Source organism: Monodelphis domestica, chromosome 7, assembly GCF_027887165.1.
Source record: "Monodelphis domestica isolate mMonDom1 chromosome 7, mMonDom1.pri, whole genome shotgun sequence".
Taxonomy (NCBI): Eukaryota; Metazoa; Chordata; class Mammalia; order Didelphimorphia; family Didelphidae; genus Monodelphis; species Monodelphis domestica.
In genome coordinates, this window is record NC_077233.1 from 215,912,873 (window position 1) to 215,931,763 (window position 18,891).

General features: G+C 34.4%; 1 protein-coding gene across 3 annotated transcripts in view; it reads left to right on the forward strand.

Annotated features, from left to right (window-relative positions):
- The window catches only part of GNA12 (G protein subunit alpha 12), a 138,535-nt gene that overhangs the window by 59,838 nt on the left and 59,806 nt on the right, over positions 1-18,891 (forward strand). For all 3 annotated transcript variants that reach the window (XM_001362682.4, XM_007498410.3, XM_056806479.1), the window contains exon 2: positions 845-1,060. In XM_001362682.4, the coding sequence (XP_001362719.1) occupies positions 845-1,060 (216 nt within the window). The remainder of the gene's footprint in view (positions 1-844; positions 1,061-18,891) is intronic.

Genomic DNA, 18,891 nt, shown 5'->3' on the forward strand with positions numbered 1-18,891 from the left:
ATAGCAAACCTTTTAGAGACAGAGTGCCGCGCCCCCCCCCCCACACACACACACACGGAAGGATGGAAGCACTCCCATTGGGCTGCTGGGCAAAGGGTTGGGGGATGGAGAAAAATGTAGTCAGGGGAAGGGGAGTGGGGAGCAGCTCCACCTAAGTCCCTCTGACTTAATAGTAAAAAACTTGTTGGGAGAGTGTTAAGGAGGAAGGGTGGCCCATGTGCCCACAGAGAGTGCTCTGCGTTCCATCTTTGACACCCATGCCATGCCATAGGTTCACCATCACTGGTCTGTATCCTCTCATCCCAGGCAGAGAAATGATGGACTAAATATGCAGAGTGATACATGTTGTTTTGATATGGGCATTTGTTTTGTTTGTGCATATTTGATACAAAGGTTTTTATTTTTATTTTATTTTAAATTACAGAGGAGGTAGAGATGGGAGAGAAAAAATAAGTGCTTGTTAATTAAAAATTTAAGAGATGGGGGAGGGGGCAATAATTCAGATTCCAAGTTACCTATCTAGCTAGTTAATGAGGATTTTTAAAAAAATCTTTAAAATATACTTTCCCCCTCTCTTCAATATAGATCTTTTTAAAAAATCTTTTAAATGAGTAATAATTAATATGTCATAAATTCATATATATATACACACACTATTATTTTATTTAGTAACAGTGATGTTACAAATTGAGTTCCTAGGAACAGACATATTAGAAATCTAAATTATTATTAATTATTGTGACTGTAAGTGTTGTGGCTTGTGATACACATTTTTTAATTTTTGTTATTCAAGCTCCATAATAGTCTTTAAATACTCTTTACTATAATGTTTTATGTTTCACAGGGTTCAAGGGTTCTAGTTGATGCTCGAGACAAGCTTGGTATTCCTTGGCAGTATTCAGAGAATGAGAAGCATGGGATGTTCCTAATGGCCTTTGAAAATAAAGCTGGGATGCCCGTAGAACCTGCCACATTCCAACTATATGTACCTGCTCTGAGTGCTCTTTGGAGGGATTCTGGCATCAAGGAAGCTTATAGCCGCAGGAGTGAGTTTCAGCTGGTAAGTAAACCCATCCTAGAGATGATAGAGAGAAAAGAGCTGTAAAATAGACTGTCATTTTCTCTGAAACATCGGTATTACTTTTTACCTAACTTTAATCTTCATGTTTGCTAAGAATACAAAAAGGTAGTGTTGGGTAATGGCTAGAGAATTGACCCTTAGACTAGAAAAATCTGCGCTCAGTATCTTAACGCTGATATATACTGGCTGTGTGACCTCGAGCAAATCACTCTTAAGTCTCAGGGCAACTCCCTAGATCTGTAAGTTCCAGGGAAAGTGCTAGCCTGCATTGATAGTTTCCTCATCTTGGAGTTCCCTTTACCAGTGAAATCACAGTTCCAGTCCCTGTTTCCTTAACACAAACAAGGTGTACTAGTGTTGTGTATTTCATTGTTTCAACTGTGGGAAGGAGGAACATTTGGGGGCACACTAGGACATCTCCCTGAGAAATAAGTAAATAGTAATAAAAACAGTAATACTAATGTATAGTACACACTATGTTGTTACTCCCCCACACTCTTATTTGTAATGGTTAGCTGGATCTCCAAAACAAGGCTATGACATCTCCTTTCTGGGGTCTAGGACTTGGAGGAGTTTCAAGCTCCTTACCAGTATGCTTCCCTCCATGTTGAAATCAATTTAAGTCAGTTTTGATTGTTCATTCACTTTAGTCATTCTCTACTCTTCAGGACTTCAAACGTTATGATTGTCTTCACTGATACATTGATGATATATTGATGTTGGAAAATTTTTTGCCTATATCAGTCTCATTGATATGTACATTTGAGAATAATTTCTTTTGAATTATTTGCTTTCCTTTGAAATCAGCAAGTTTGAAATAGACCATTATCCTTAAGTGACAAGCCTAAAAAGGAAGGCTGTTGGGTGTCCACTCATCCATTTGGTTTCTTTCAAATTGGATATATTCTACTAACTATATCAAATGAAAAAATTTTAAGTTTTTTTATATATAACAGGAAGAGTTTTGTCTGGTTGATATTAATGTTAGGGCAAAATAACTTTCTTTTCCCACTAATGGTAATTTGCAGCCAATCACTTTCTCTTTCTTCTAGTCACTTTTATAGCCATTCATTTGGCTATATGGCATTCATTTGCAAGGTCATGGGTTAGGGCTAAGAATTGCAGCGAGTAGCCATGGAATGTGGTCTTTGTGAGTGTAGAGCCTAACTTTAGCCTTTGTGCATGTGAATTGTAATAAAGTTCTTGAGCAAAAACAGGAGGCTTATTTTTTCTAAGCCCCTGGTCTTTTCTCTTTTACTTTTTGTAAAATTGGGTTCAAAACTCTGCATATTTTATCTTCATTTTACATGATTATAGATCTAATTTAGGGACACTTTACAGTGTGATGATACTTGAAGAAATTAGTACAATATGATTTGCAAACAAGTAAAGCTTGAAAGACTTCATCATCTCTAGAGTCACTCTTCCATTTGAACTTGAACTAGATGTCACTGTGATAGTGGCAAATACCTTTGGCAGACTTGACTCCCTGTTTTTTTGCTTCATTTGAAATGAATAATCAGAGTGTTGGTGAATTGTTTGTTTGTTTTATATTTATTAAGGACTCCTGTGATTTTTTTAAATTTTTATTTTTTTCCATTTGGATTAATTTATTTAGTCAATTTAGAACATGATTCTTTGGTTACAATAATCACATTATTTCCCTCCCTCCCCTCCACCCACTCATCCCACAACCCAATTTCATTAGGTATTACTTGTGTTGTTGATCAGAACCTATTTCTATGTTGTTGTTTACACTGTGATTTTGACATATGTATGGGAGATATCTGATTGGGAGAGGGCTATTAAAGCAGTATTTTTGTCTATCAAATCAAATGCTTTTTTAATAGACAAACATAAGTAAACAGTGGGATTTTACATTCTTCATACTTTTCAGATAAATGTATGATTTATTTTTAATTAATTTTTTATTTTTTTATTAAATTAAATTAAAAATATTTATTTAATTTATTTATTTATTATAATTATTTATTTAATTAATTAATATTGGGGGCAGCTAGATGGCTCAGTGGATTGAGAGCCAGGCCCAGAGACGGGAGGTCCTGGGTTCAAATGTGGCCTCAGACACTAACTAGCTGTGGGACCCTGGGCAAGTCACTTAACCCCCATTGCCTAGCACTTACTATTCTTCTGCCTTAGAACCCGTATACAATAGTGTTAATTCTAAGACACAAGATATGGGTTTTTAAAAAGTTATTATTATAAACTATAAACTGTTAACTAAAATAATTATTAATATGTTCATCTTTTTGGTAAAAACTGTCATTCTCCAGGTGTTTGATAATGAACTTTTTTCCCTCATATTTTAAGAATCATTTAAAGTCATCAAACCTGTTGCCTATAGTATAGATCTCTTCTGTGAACACTTAGTCTTATATAGATTCTTTCTCATCTTTTTGCTTTTCTTTAATGTTACTTCTATCTTTTCCCTGCAAAACATACAGACCTGTTTTATTACATTCGAAATACTGTTTATCTGTTCTCTTAGTTTTCATAGATCCAGAGCAAGAGGGAACCTCAGAGACTATCTAGTGTTAAGTCTTTCATTTTACAGTTGAAGAAGGTGAGACCAAGGGAGGTTCAGTGACTTGTTCAAAGCTATAGATGTAATAAAGTGTCAGAGTTGGAATCTGACTCCAGGACTAGCCCTTTTTCCATAAGACCATACAACCTCCTACTGATGAAGAATTGATGATGTAGCACTTTGTAGATCTTTGCTTTTCTTTGTATCCCTAGCACTCATTAGCACAGTGCCCTGGTGAATATTTGTGATGCATTTCTGTTACTTTAGCTCCTGAGGACCAACTCAGGTACTTAAAAGAAATCTTTGGGAACCTACTGGTTCTGACCTTGGCAGTTGTTGTTGCTCTTTTTGTTCTCAAGTGATTATATGTTCCCTGAATTCCTTGAATTGAAGGAACTATTTTTCATCTTTTTGACCCCAAGGCACAGTGCCTAAGTAGACACCTAATAAACTGATTTATTAAGTTGAATCTCTACTTTCATTGATCATTTTATAAATCATGTATATATATAACATTTTCTTTTATATCAGTCATTTTCCAATAACCTTTTCCCATAAAATCCTATATTATAAGAAAGAAAAACAGCTAAACAAGACCAATCAACCCAGAGATAATGGCTAATAACATATGCAACATTTCTTCTTTTTTCTCCCCTTTAATTCTCTCCCATCTCCCCTCTTTATTTCTTCTCCCTCTGTATTCCAGGGATTCTTTTTTCTTTTTTAATTTCAGGGATTCTTAATTTAAGTCCATGAATTTTTAAAATGTTTTGATAACTGTATTTTAATACAGTTGGGTTTTTTTCGTCCTGTGAAATTTGTTTTGTGTATTTGAAAACATTTTTCTAAGAAGGGGTCCTTATTATCAAAAGGATGTATAATGTAAAAAAAATTAAGAACCATTTCTCTACAGTATATAAATCATCTTCTCTTTCTTCTCTCTCTTTACCCTCTCTTTTCCATTCTTTCCTTGTTTTTGTTTCTATCTCTTTTGTCTCCTTTCCTTCCACTTCCCATCTTTCCTGAAGTTAAAACACTGTATGACCATTTAAATAAGAAAAAACACTATAACTATTTCAGGCAATATTCTAACTTGGGGGCAAGAGCAGCTATGTGGCTCAGTGGATAGAGAGCCAGATCTGTAGTCAGGAGGTCCTGGATTCAAAACTGACCTCATATACTCCTTCCTGTGTGACTAGCCAAGTCACTTTACAACAATTTCCTAGCTCTTCTGCTTTGGAACCAATATTAATATCAATTCTAAGACAGAAGGTAAGGGTTTAAAAAATAAAATAAGATTCAAACTCAGGACTTCATGGCTTGACTGTACTCTATCCACTGTACCACCAAAACATTTATTAAACATTTGGTATGCACTAGAGATTGTGCCTGAGGAAACAGAGATTCAGATGACCATATCCCTGTCCTCAAGAAACATACATTTTATTAAGAGAAAAATATGGCTACATCTGTGTATATACCAAATGTTTATATAAATAGAGCATGATGTAATTACTAGCAGCTGTGTGGATCAGGAAAAGCCTCAGAGAGGAGGTAGCATTTGGGCTGATCTTTGAAGGAAACTAGGGAAGAGGTAGAGGTGGAAAGAGAGTTCATTCCAAGCCTAGGGGACAGAATATAGACAGGAAATAGCATGTTATGTGAAGAATGGTAAAAAGACTAGTTTGAAGTATAACATTAGAGACGCGAAAATTCATATGGAATCTTCATTTACTATTCTTCTTTGTGTATGGAAAATTTTAATAATGTCGAATTCAATCACAAATGACCAGGGGAGGGGGGTAAGGCCAGTTTAGCTGTATTAAAGCATGCATTAAAGGGAATAATTCATAAGACTGGAAGTAGGAGTCATAATGTGAAGAGATTTAAATGTCACAGGGAGTGTCATTCTTGGTACTAGAGAATCACTGGAGTTTATTAAGTAGTAGAGTGACATGGTCAGTGCAGTACTTTATAGATATCACTTTGTGAGCTGTATGGAAAATGGATTAAAAGGGGGAAAGATTTGAAGCAGGGGAGAGAATTTCAGGAGACAATTATCTACAGTCCAAGGGCCCGAATGAGGGTATGGCTCTGTAACGAGTGAGAAATAATGTGAAAATACTAGCTAAGAGTGTATATCATTCCTTTACTTAAAGCCGTGATCCAGATTCCTAAATTCTCTTCTCAGATGCCTGTTGATAATTTCCCAACTAGACTTTTCTCTTCAGAAAATACTGTTCCTTGACTTGTGTAAAGGTAGGGCTGACTGACTGATAAGACAAAAGTGAGTGGAACCAGGAGAACAATTTATACAACAGCAGCAGCATTATAAATATGAACAAGTTGGAAAGACTGAGAAACTTTGGTCAACACAGGGATCAACTATGAGTCCACTGGAATAATGCTCCCTATCTTCTGACAGGTGGTGAATTAAGTTTGCATTTGTAGACATAAATGGACAGTGGCTGACCCTACATATTTGTTATAGGGTTGTTTTTTTTCTGAAGTAGATAAGGATGGAGGTGAGGAAAAATATAGGAAAGAGAGAGAGTAGATGCTAGTCAATTTTTTTAATAAAATTTTAATTAAAAAGACATTTAAGTAGAAAAGTTTAATAAACTATGTTTATATTTAGAGCACATTGTTAGACTATCATCCCCTTTGCAAGTAGGGAGAATCACATTCATTGGCTCTGTATTCCTAGTGTCTAGTGTAAAAGTGTGGTAGGCACATAATACTGGTTGATTAATTTATTAAATTCCTGGAACTGAAATGATTCTACCAACTGTTGAGATTTTCCTGCTACATACTCCAGAGAATTATACCTTTGGCCTATTCAGTTCATTCAACAAACAAGTCATTGAAATAAATTGATATTGCTATAAAAAACTAAGTTAACAGAGTGAACATTAGATACAATAATAATCATCATAAGTAGGCAGCCAGTGATTATATACATATGAATGTGTATGAAGTGTTGAGGGAAGCTACCTCATGAATTTGATATATTAAGTATAAAAGGAGCAGGGCAGTTAGGTGACTCAGTGGATAGAGAGCCAGATCTGGAATCAGGAGGACCAGAGTTCAAATGTAGTCTCAGACAATTCCTAGCAATGTGACCCTGGGCAAGTCACCTTACTCCCAGTTGCCTAGCTCTTAATACTCTTCTGCCTTAGAACTGATACAATTGATTCTATTCTAATACAGAAGGTATTGCAATTACAGAATTAACAGGCCTTAGTTGTTCTTGTTGTCATTTCCCTTGCTATTAAGCATTATATCATATTAGTTAAACTGCCATGTCTTAATATTGCCAGTATTGCCTTTATGCTTTTCCCCATCCCATTCTCTTAAAGTTTTTAAGAGTTGTAGTAACATTAGGCTTACCAGTTCTCAGACTTAGAATGCTCTTTTTGCAAAATTCTAGGTTAAAGAAGTACAGTCATTTTTTGCTATAATGCTTGCTTGAAAAAATCAAATTTATTCCAAAAAGATTGATATATTAGGGAACAATTTGAGTAAAATGAAAATTTCACTTTATTGGCAGTTTTCTCTTTGAGAAGCAGTGAAAATGCAGAAATCTGCACTACATAATAACTCACAAACTCCTTCCAACACCTGCGTCAAGCAGTAGGAGCTGTAGCTAGTAACCTCCAAAGCACAGTCACCATGGCCTCAAGCAGCCTGAGGCTACAGATGCTACCACTTCTTAGTGTAATACATAGTTCTAATCATTTAACTATTATAAAACTGTACTGCTGTTTTTATTACATACCTATCTTTTTTTTTTAATGTCCCTGGTGTAGTTTTTGGCTTTTGGAATTCCTCATTCCATTTCCCTCATAAGTTCCATAGTTTTTAATTGTGTGATTTTGCTTTGTGAGATGATATTTAGGAACAAATGTGTCATACTGTAACAGAACTATCTATCTCCCAGATTTCTTTTTTGAATTCCTGAAACAAATATCAGTTTGTTTCTGTGATAATTATCACTTTTTTTCTTTGAAAAGAACAAATTAATCACTTATCAAAATAGCTTGACATTCTAGCAAAATGTTCATTTGGAAACTTGCTGATATTTTTACTGATCCTGATTTGAAAAAATATATTTTCCTAAATTTTTCACAGTAAACTGCTAAAATACTGAAGCAGTTTGGATTCAGTGCAAGATAAAGACATTTTGTAACTGTAGTGATTTTATATAGTCACTTGGGGTTTCATGTAAGACTAAGATAATTTTAGAAAAACCAAAGCATTGTTTTTCTAACCCTTTAAAATGCTGTACAAATCTATCTACAATTGCTGTAGCAGTAGTCAGGATCAGTATGATGAATTTGAATTTTACCTTGTATGTAAATGTCTTTAATTTTCCTGGTTTTTAGTTTTTTAATTTGATGTTTTTGCTTTCTCTTTTCCAGTTTATTACTATATTCTGGCCTTTTTAATATAATCTTCATATCATACAGGACTTAATTCTTTGCCAATATTCTTGCTAATTCATCTGCCTACAGACTGATTAAAAATTATGTAGGGATAGAATCAACTTTTCAGGCCAGTGGATAAAAGATAATTCTTAGGAAACAGAAACAGAATATCATTTATGTTGTTGACTCTTGAGGACAGTTTCACAGTGAAGTGCCACTTGCCATTGATTTCTTTTCTTACCATATAAATGGTAACATTTTCAATAATTATTTCACTGGCAAATTAGCACGTTCTCCTGGTAGGAACCAAATTATTAACTGCAGTAAGTAAATCTTAGAAATCTTTTTTTCTCTTGTGATGACCTAGAAATTGGTTATTTGAGGATTGATGACATATTTAATTAAACTGTCCTGTCCAGTAGATAGATTTTAACAGTACATATTATAATGCATATGAAATATTATCTAAAGTTTGTGGAAGCAATTAGAATTACTATGAAAATTATTACTGAGCTTTATTCTAGTATTTATTTCTATGATTTAGTCTTTGTTTTTTGAAGAAGCTCTTTTTAATTTTCCTGAAATTAATGAAATGTAGAGAACAGAGTCAAACATGGCCCACAACACTCACAAGGGCAGTCTAAACCAGATTAAAATTGTAATTGAGAAATATCTAGCAACATAAATAAAAATAAAAGAGAACATAATGTTAATATGTGGTTTTCTAAGTCATTGTGTGGCCTGCAGGTATCCTTATGTACAGTTTAGTAGCTTCTGTTTATATTTGAGTTTACCACCACTGATGAAAACGGTGCTTGACAATAAAGTCTTTGAAGAAGGGATAGAATGATACTGCCACTGGTGAATCCAGCAAAGTGTATAGCAAATAGAGAACATCATGTTGGAGGTGGGAAGAGGGGTGACTAGTGGTTGCAACTAGCTTAACTTAGATATATATTAAATAAGGCTTTGAAAGCTATTGATAGATTCTGACTTATGGTTAGGAACTGCTTTCTATCAGCTAGTTCTAAAGCAACAACTGGTCAAACTTGGTGAAATGTCTTATTTTTGCTTATGAGAATGGTTTCCAGTAAATGAATAAATATATATATATGCACCCTTGTGTGTGTGTATACACACACATAAACACTTACCTATAACTGTGTGTGTGTATACATACATACATACCCACATGTTCCTGAACTAATGGAAAATATTAGATTGCTTTACCCTACCTCTAAAACACAGCCTCTTTTTCATAAATGAATAGAAATTTAAAACTCATTTTAATATGTAGCCCAACTTTTTAATGTAACAAATGAGAAAACAGACCCAAGGAGGTCAAGTGGCTTATTTACAGTCCCTCAGCTAATTTTGGCAGAATCAGGACTGGCCCCCAGATGTTAAAGATCTTAGATTTAGGTGGAAAGGATCTTTTAGCTTTTCTTGTCTAACTCCTTCATTTTACAGTTAAAGAAAATGAGGCCTGGAAAGTTTATAACAGCTTTTTCTAGTCATACATATCATAGTGAATGGCCCAGCTAGGATTTTAATTTCTGTATTCTGAATCCAAAGCCATGCGGCCTCCCTCCAAAAAAACATTGGAAAAGCAGTAATTGCTCATGGATAGATTGAAATCAATATAATTAAAATAATATTACCTAAATTAAATTTAAATTGATTCAGTGTCATACCAATATATAAGCATTACTTTCTAGAACTAGAAAAAATCATGAAATCATATGGAGGCAAAAAAAAAGGTCAGGAATCTCAAGGGAAATAGTAAAAAGAAGCAGAAACAAAAGAGACTTAGCAGTACTAGTTAGTTCTTAAACTATACTGTAACACAGTAATTCTCAAAACAATGCGGTATTGGTTAAAAAATAGATCAATCAGTAAAACATTCATTTTGTTAAACACCTGGGAAAATTTAGACAGGGAAGTAGAAGAAATGATATGTAGGCCATCAACTCAAAATTCATTCAAAGATAAGCCCCCAAATAAATATATGACTATGATATAAAAGATCACATAAAAATGGAAAAAATTATCTTTCAGATATACAAATAGAAAAAAGTTCATGACCAAACAAAGGAGAGGATCACAGAAGAGAAATTTAAAAGGTTTTAATCCCCAAAAGCTAAGATTAAGAGGGAAATAACTAGTGGGGAAATCTTTTTGTGTAATTTTCAGGATAAAGATCTCATTTCCAAGATATATAAAGAACTGATTGATATTTTTAAGAATAAGGGGGGCTTCCCTAATTGATAAATGGTCTCAGAGTATGAACAGGTAAGTAATTCTTAAGGAAAGAAATCCAGATTATCTATAATGGCTCCAAATGCTCCAAATTACAAGTATTTCTAGAAATTCACATTAAAAGAGTTTTGAGACTACCTTACACCAATTAGATTAGCAACAATGACAAAAAGAGAAAATAATAATGTTGGAAGGTCTGTGAGAAACCAGGTATACATGGCTATGACCATTCTGGAAAGCAATTTAGAATAACATACAAAAAGTTATTAAATAGTAGATTTCTTTGTCCCAGCTATCTACTGTTTAATCTATATTCTGAAGAGATAAAAGTAAAAGAAATAAAAACCCATATGTACAAAAATATTTATAGCAGCTCTCTTTGTAGTGGCATAACAATGGTATCTAAGAGCATTATATCCATCAATTGAGGAATGGCTGGGTTTGAGTTATAGTGTATTAATTTAATACAGGCAGCTAGATGGCTCAGCAGATAGAACACTTACCTTAGAATCAGGAAGACTCAAACACATGAGTCCAAATCCAACCTTAGAAACTGATTAGCTGTGCAATCCTGGACAAGTCACTTTAACCCTGTTTGCCTCAGTTTCCTCATATGTAAAATGAACTGGAGAAGGAAATGGTAACCCATTCCAGTGGCAAACCATTCCAGTAATTTGGCCACGAAAAATGTAAATGGGTTCATGAAGAATTGGACACAACTAAACAACAACAAATACAAATGTGATGGAATACTGTTGTGCTACAAATAAGGAAATAAAGCTTTTCAAAGGAACATGGAAAATCTTATATGAACTAATGCAAGTGAAGTAAGCATAACCACATGAACAATTTATACTATAATATCAATATTATGAAACCCAGCAATTTAAAAAACTTTTACAAACTGATGAATGAAATGAGAAGCAGGGCAATACCATAAAGATAAATAATCTTGAAAGCTATAGGAATTATAATTAATATAGCGACCACCCATGATTCCAGAGAGCTGATATGCTCTCCATTTTTCAGCAGGGAAGCAATAGATTTAGGGTGCAAAAGATACACACACACACACACACACACACACACACACACACACACACACACACACACACTATACAGCCAGTTGAGGGAATTTGTTTTGCTTGACTATGCATATTTGTTATATGGAATTTGTTTTCCTTTTCTTTTTTACCCCAATGGGATGGGGAGTAGGAGGGAGAGAAAATTGATTTCTGTAATTAAAAACAATTAAAATTGAGCTGGGAATGCTACAGATGTGGAATGTGGTGTGTTCTTTCAGATGAGGTCACTGTATTATTAGTCCTATTTAATTGTTTTACTTTGTAACAAGAAACCTCACAGAGAGGGGGTAATCTGCAAATTTTGTAGTGTAAAAACAAAATAGATCAAAATGAAACTTCTTTAAAAGTTTCATTGAGATTTTGAGGAGCTTTTAAACACTATTGTCACTTCCCAATAACTTCCCAGAGTAACATTCCTTGTAACAAAAAAAAAAGATTAAGCAAAATCGCAACAGCAAATATATCTGAAAGTGTATGCAACATTCTATGCCTAATAGTTCACAGTTTACCTCTTTTGAGAGAAGGAAAGTATATATCATCACCAGACTTATAGAATAAAATTTTTCTTTTCAGTTAGCCTGAATTCTGATTGTCTTGATGTTTATTTCATTTATTTTGTGTTCATTGTATATTCAGCTTTATTCCCACCCTACAAAGATCATATGGGTAGAACTGAGAAAGACTAGGTTCCATACTAGTTAAAATACTTTTCAGGGTCTTGATCCCCAACTGAGAGTGTGGCATGAGAATAGAAGCAGGAAGCTAAGTTTTGTTATTCTTGGATTACATGTTGGAGAAAATCTGCTCCCTCCTACCTATAGTATTGACTCCCCCCTCCCCCTTTCAGTAAGCATACACGGTATTAACCCCTTAAATCTCCAGCAGGGATCCAGGGCGATACTGGGGTAGGAATCAAGTAACCCACTTACTCCAGTAAAAGAACAAAAAAAAATGGGGAGGATGGAGAAGTGCTTTTACCCTCAAAGCAAATCATCATTTAAAAAATAAAATTATATTGTATCCTTCTAGAGGAAATTGTATTTTTCTATAGAAATGATTATAACAAATATTAGCACAATTCTTGGTTTTTAAAAGTACTTATGACAAATGCAACAAGTTAATTAATTGTAGCTTGTGTGCCAACATCTATTTCAGAGAATGAAGTATATAAACAATATTAAGAACTTATTGAAATCACTCAAAATAAGCTCATATATATATGACATGATTAGTGGCTTCAGTGAGGTGGGTACAGGGGAGGACATTGAAAAATATGAATTGAGAAGAAGCCAAAGTCTTATAGACCAGTGGTGTCAAACCCAAATAAAAACAAGGATCCACTAATAAAAATCTTAGAAAACAACATATTAACATTTATGTTAAATATTTCACAATTACATTTTTATCTGGTTTAGGTCCTCTTGAGAATATTGTGAGCCATGTGGGCTGTATATTTGACATCTCAATTATAGATTACACAGAAGGCATTTAACTGAATAATTTCACAAAAATACAATTGATCATGTCTTACTTAACAGATGGGAAAGAGTTGGTTAAACCTGAGAATTGTTTTAGAATTGATTGCCTCCATGCCATCAGATTAACTGGATATAGTAAAAGTCAGTAGCAATAATAAATTAGACAGAGGAGAAGATACTTTATGTAATTAAAATACTTGAAACCAACCTATTAAAATAAGCAACTGCCTTTTAAAAATGAAAAATAAATAAAAGAAAAGCTATTGGTTCTGATAATCACCATTTAAAAATAAGTTTAATTGGGGCAAATGTCATCCAGAAAGGAGGCCAAAAGAGCTGAAAAGCCAGTCAGCAAACATTTGCTTAATTTGCCAGGAGGAAAGCAGTGGTAGCAATCACCAGTCTAAAGAGTTCATTTACAAAAGATTATAGAGGAGGAGAAGGTTACAAACAGTATCTCCACACCAGAAAAATAAAAGACATAGAGGAAAAAATGAGCCCATACAAAGCTATGTTGTGTCTATCTATGTTAGATTATTCCAAGAATATTTCTATTCAAAGTTGGGGAAAAGGACAGCAAAGAGATATGAAGCATAACAAGACTGCCGAAATTTCTATACAATCTATTCTTTTCATCATTTACAGTATTAGAATTTCATATTTGGACTTAACCACTAGTGTTCTATAAGGATATAAAAGTAAAATTTACAAAGTTGAAGTTAGCATTTGTAATTATGTTATCCAAAAAGAGATGCAAAAGAAATCAGTGCTGTAGACAGTACAATTTTAAGAGAATGCAAGATCCCATTTATTATTGTTTTTAAAATAAGTTATCTGTTGGGAATGTGTTAACATTATACAAAAGCCACAATGTTAACATTTCTCAGGGATCCTGAGTATCAATACCTAACAAGGTTTTATAACAGATATGAACTAATCAAAAGGGTTTGCTAGTATTGTGGAGAAAGTTCTTTATGAATTCCATATACCTTTTCCTCTATTTGCTTCAGGCCCTTGTGATCTCTCAACTAGATAACTGCATAGTTCATGCATATAACCTCATAATTCATCTCTATTTCTCAAGCACCATTCCAGCCTACTGTATACCATATTGCCAAAATAATTTTCCTTAATCACAAAGCTGACCATGTGACTCCCCTATTCAACTAATTCTAGTGCTTTCCTCTTACCCCTAGGACAAAATATAAACTCTTCTGTTTAGTTTTAAAGCTCCATGAAGTCTGGCCCAAACCTATTTTTCCAGCCTTCCTGGACATTACTCCTCTCCTACATTGGGTGGTCCAGCCAAACTGGCCGTCTCTTCCTTCCTTATACTTGACATTATTTCTAAGCTCCATTACTTTATGCTGACCTTTTTCCATACTGGAATGTACTCCCTCCTTTCCTCTGCTTATAGTGTCCTTCTCTTGGACATGCAAGAGGTGCTATGCAAGTCAGGTACTATGCTACATAATGCCTTTCTTGATTCTCACAACTACTAATGCCCTCCTTCCCAAGCTACTTTGTATATATTTGTATTTATTCACTTTATATTTATGCTATCTTTTCATATGTATTTGTCTCTCCCATTAGACTTTAAGTCCATTACCACTAGAGATTATTTAATTTTTTGTACTTGTATCTCTGGCACCTATCACAGATCCTGGTACATAACAGGTATTAAATAAATGGTTGTTTGCTTTGTGAATGATAATGTGTTGAGTTTCATAACACTATTTTATTGTTAGTCATTTTTCAGTCACATTCAACTCTTTGTAGTCCCATTTGGGGTTTTCTTGCCAAAGATACTATTTCTTTCTTCAGATTATTTTACAGATGAGGAAATAAAGGCAAAAAGAGTTAAATGACTTGCCCAGGGTCACATAGATAATACATACCTGGGGCCAGATTTGAATTTAAATCTTCCTAATTCCAAGCCCAACACTCTTTACCATACTACCTGACTGCCTCCATACCGCTATAGGGGCCTCTTCAAATTAAATCAAAAGTCATTCACAAGAGATTAGTATCCAAAGCTTACTTAACAAGTGAATGAAGAATTACATATTGTGCTTATGATGTACTGTTGTGGATGGGTAACCCACTGAACTAGTATACCAATACAAAAATAGGAAGGAGGAATAAGTAATATTAGGCACTTGGAAAACCAGGTGGTGCTTTCAGTGATTCCATACTTCCTTAAATTATGGAACACAGAAAAAGAATCAAAATTGCTAGTGACCCAGAAGGCAATAGAAAAATGAATGGCAGGTGTAAAAAGAATATACTACATTATCTATCATAATTTATACACAAGAAGTGACATAAAATGCATAGTTGAGAACCATGTATGACCAAAAAAGGAAAGAAATCACTTATGTAGTATGGAGTACTAGATGAATAACATATGTTCTGCATTGTTATCCTTGAAAAAATTTTTTTAAAACCTAGAGGTGGCAGCTGCGTGACTCAGTGGATTGAGAGCCAGGCCCAGAGATGGAAAGTCCTGGGTTTATATCTGGCCCCAGACACTTCTAGCTGTGTGACCCTGGGCAAGTCACTTAACCCCCATTGCCTAGCCCTTACCACTCTTCTTCCTTAGAACCAATACACAGTATTGATTCTAAGAGGGAAGGCAAGGGTTTAAAAAAAAAAACACCCAGATGTGTGTGTGTGTGTGTGTGTGTGTGTGTGTGTGTGTGTGTGTGTACACACATACACATATATATTTTGTGGAAGATTTATAGGAAATCATGAATAAATATCATAAGTGCATTAAAAGAGTAAATATGTATATTAAGTATTATATGAAAATACCTTTGCTTTTATGTGATGGTAATGAATTAATAATGAAATATGAAAAGTAATGTCCCATAGCAGAAGCCCAATAAGCAGGATAGCATAAACATTTCTTTAAACTGCAGGTTTAAAGAGCTTTGGAAAAAAGTAAATTCTTACTGTCTATAGTAATAAGACAGCAAGATAAAGAACTAGAGAGATGAGAATGACTTAATAAAATTCAACAGTAATCAGAATAATAAAAAAAGTTTTATATTTATTTCCCCAATATTTAGGATGGTACATAACTGACAAGAAGTACTTAATAAATGCTTTTTAAAATTTCTTCATTATAATGAGCTCTTTAAAAGGGTTGCTTTATTAGGTTGGTCCACTTACTAAAATCTGTTGCCACTAAATCTCTGGAAGACAGAGTTCAAGTAGGGTTTGCATCTGAACTTTGAGTTATCTTTCCACAAAGGGGGTATGAATGTATATACAGACACATCCAGATTGATGTGGAAATCTTTTGCTGATTTTCTATGTAAGTAATTTCTCATATAAATGGCACTTTGTGAATATGTACAGTTATGTTCTAGTTAACTGAGAGATTAAATTAAACTCTAATGCAGTCTAAAAACAGTTCTTCCAGGAGCACAGAAAAGTTTTCAAATCATGTATAAGCCTTTCTTTTTCTTTCCCATTGTTTATATTTGCATTCTAGAACTGAGTGGATAGAATCTATAGCAGTAGTTTTCTCCTTCCATCTTCTTTCTCTTCAAGGCAGCCCAGTCCAATTCTTTTCTTCCTTTCCATGTCTCTTCCTATGGTTTTTCTCATAGAAAAGCATGTAGACAGGAGACAAGACTTCGTTATATTTTTAATTACCTTAGGAATTTGTAGAAAGTCCCCTATTTCATTGAAAATGCACATTACAATGTCAAGTCTTTCTTCATTTAAATTCTTAAAATATGAATTTTTTTTATAATCAGTATGAGAATTTAACCTCACAAAAGTTTTTTTGTCTTTTGTACATTTGAATACATTAAATATATTTCTCTTAAAAGAGCAATCAGGCATTTATTAAGAATATATTGTGTACTGGGCATTGTACTAAATTCTGAGGAGTCAAAACCAAAAATGAAACTGCCCCTTTCTTCACAAAACACTTACGTTCTATTGGGGGAAACAATGTGCACATACAAGTATATGTGGAATATATACAAAATGCAATGCAATTTGGTGGGGATGAGGGATACAGGGATATCAGGAGCTAACCATTAAAGTGTTTTTAGCCCTCACAAGTCTTGCAGTGATGACTCTGTTTTCTTTACTATTTGACATTTAACATCTCTCATTCAAAATTTCGTGTGATGATAACTGTCATGAATTAATAAGTGTACTTTTATGTACCAATAATTTTAAACATGCCCTTTCTTTGATTAAATTAGAGGCAAAATCAATAGTGGGTTTTTGTTGTTGTTGTTATTATTATTATTATTATTATTGTTGTTGTTGTTGTTGTTGTAGCCATGTGCACCTATGGTAAGCCATCATTTCTGTTTGAGATTTGTTATAGTGAAATTATTTCCCACTGTATAATTGAAAATCTGTTACCCTAAAAAAGAACTACATTTCCTAGGAGCCCGCTGACTTCCTGTCATTATGTACTTCATGTAGACAGGAGATAAATGAGTGGGCGGTCCTGCTTGCTCTCTTGGGTGTATAGCAAGAATGGTGAAGATGATGAGTGGGGATTTTGAAATGGCTAATCAGCCATGGGCACATGGTCTTTATTTCGTATCCTCTTTATTCCTTGATTTCTAATGATCATTAATAAATACTTAAAATATAATAATTTTATATTTGAGATTTAATTTTTATATTTTATGGCAACCAGAAGGGATGAGAAAAAACTTACAATTTTTTAAAAGATAGTTTAGATAAATTTTTTAATCCAAGTTTCTCCTGCCAAGGCTTTTCTCCCACCCACCCTCGCAAACTCCCAGAGAACTTTGAATTCCCTTTGGAGCTGCTGCCTTTCTTTTTCCCTACTTTTTGCCCAGTCATTCTCCGGACTGTTTTTAACCAGGAGACTCTGCTTGAGCCCATGTTCCTCAGTTCCTTGCTGCTGCCTCTGGCAATCCTCCTCCTGATCTCAGGCCCCACTCCTACTCCTGCTCCTGAATCGGCCTCTGCCCAACCCTGACCACTGTTGCTGATCCTGCTGGGCTACTGATTGCTGCTGCCAAGAAGCTAGGAGTTCTTGGAGCTATTCTCCAGGCAACTGGTAAAAACTGGGGTGTATTTTCCTTAGGCAATGATTAACCTCTTAACTACCTCTCCATGTGGCTGGGGAAACTAGTGTTTTTACCGGGGGGGGGGGGGGGGGGGGGAATTACTCTTCCAAACAGGAAGTAAAAATTGCAAGCATGGTCCATTCTATGAAAGAGCAGTGCATTGCCTATTTCAAACAGCTTCTATGAGTGCGCTGATCTTATCTTGCCTGAGATTCAGGAGAGAAATTCATCTCCCTACAACCCTTTGCCATTTGGGCCTGCCTAGCTCTAAGATTCATAGATCCAAGAACACTGATAATAGGAATCTGAACGGATAGAAAAAGGGACTTTAAAGAGACTGGAGGTAAAATTTTAAATTTTACATTGTTTTATAAGTCTCAGTATTTCATTGTATTTTGCTGATTGTTTTGTTTAAGGTTTAATTTTGATGTTTTAAGTTCATATATTAATGTATTCAATACTATTCTGTTACACTGAATCAGTTTAATCTACTGTGTTTTAACTACTGTTATATTCTGTTACCTTTCCCCTATAACTATACCGAACAAATATTATTGAATAAGCCCATATAAAAACAGCTTTTTCTTCCATTTTGACTTTGTAAATTGTCACACAGATGATGGACTCCATCAACCTGGTTAACAAACTTTGATAAATTTAATGAGCTAAATATCTCAAATTGATTTTAAGGGGTCTTTAGACATTTTTTTTTCAACAACTCCAACTGATCATTTTGCCTGCCTCTGAGTTATTTGTAACAAGAGGTAATGGGTCCGTTTTAGTAGCTGAAGTGAAGTACAATTATAATCCCCACCTCCCACATTTGTAAAAATGTGAATGGATGGGACATCATAGTCTAATACCAAAGGAGCTGGAAAGTTGATCAACCCAGGGCATGGTACCCCTGGATGGCTCCCAAGAGGGAGCATTTCTCATTT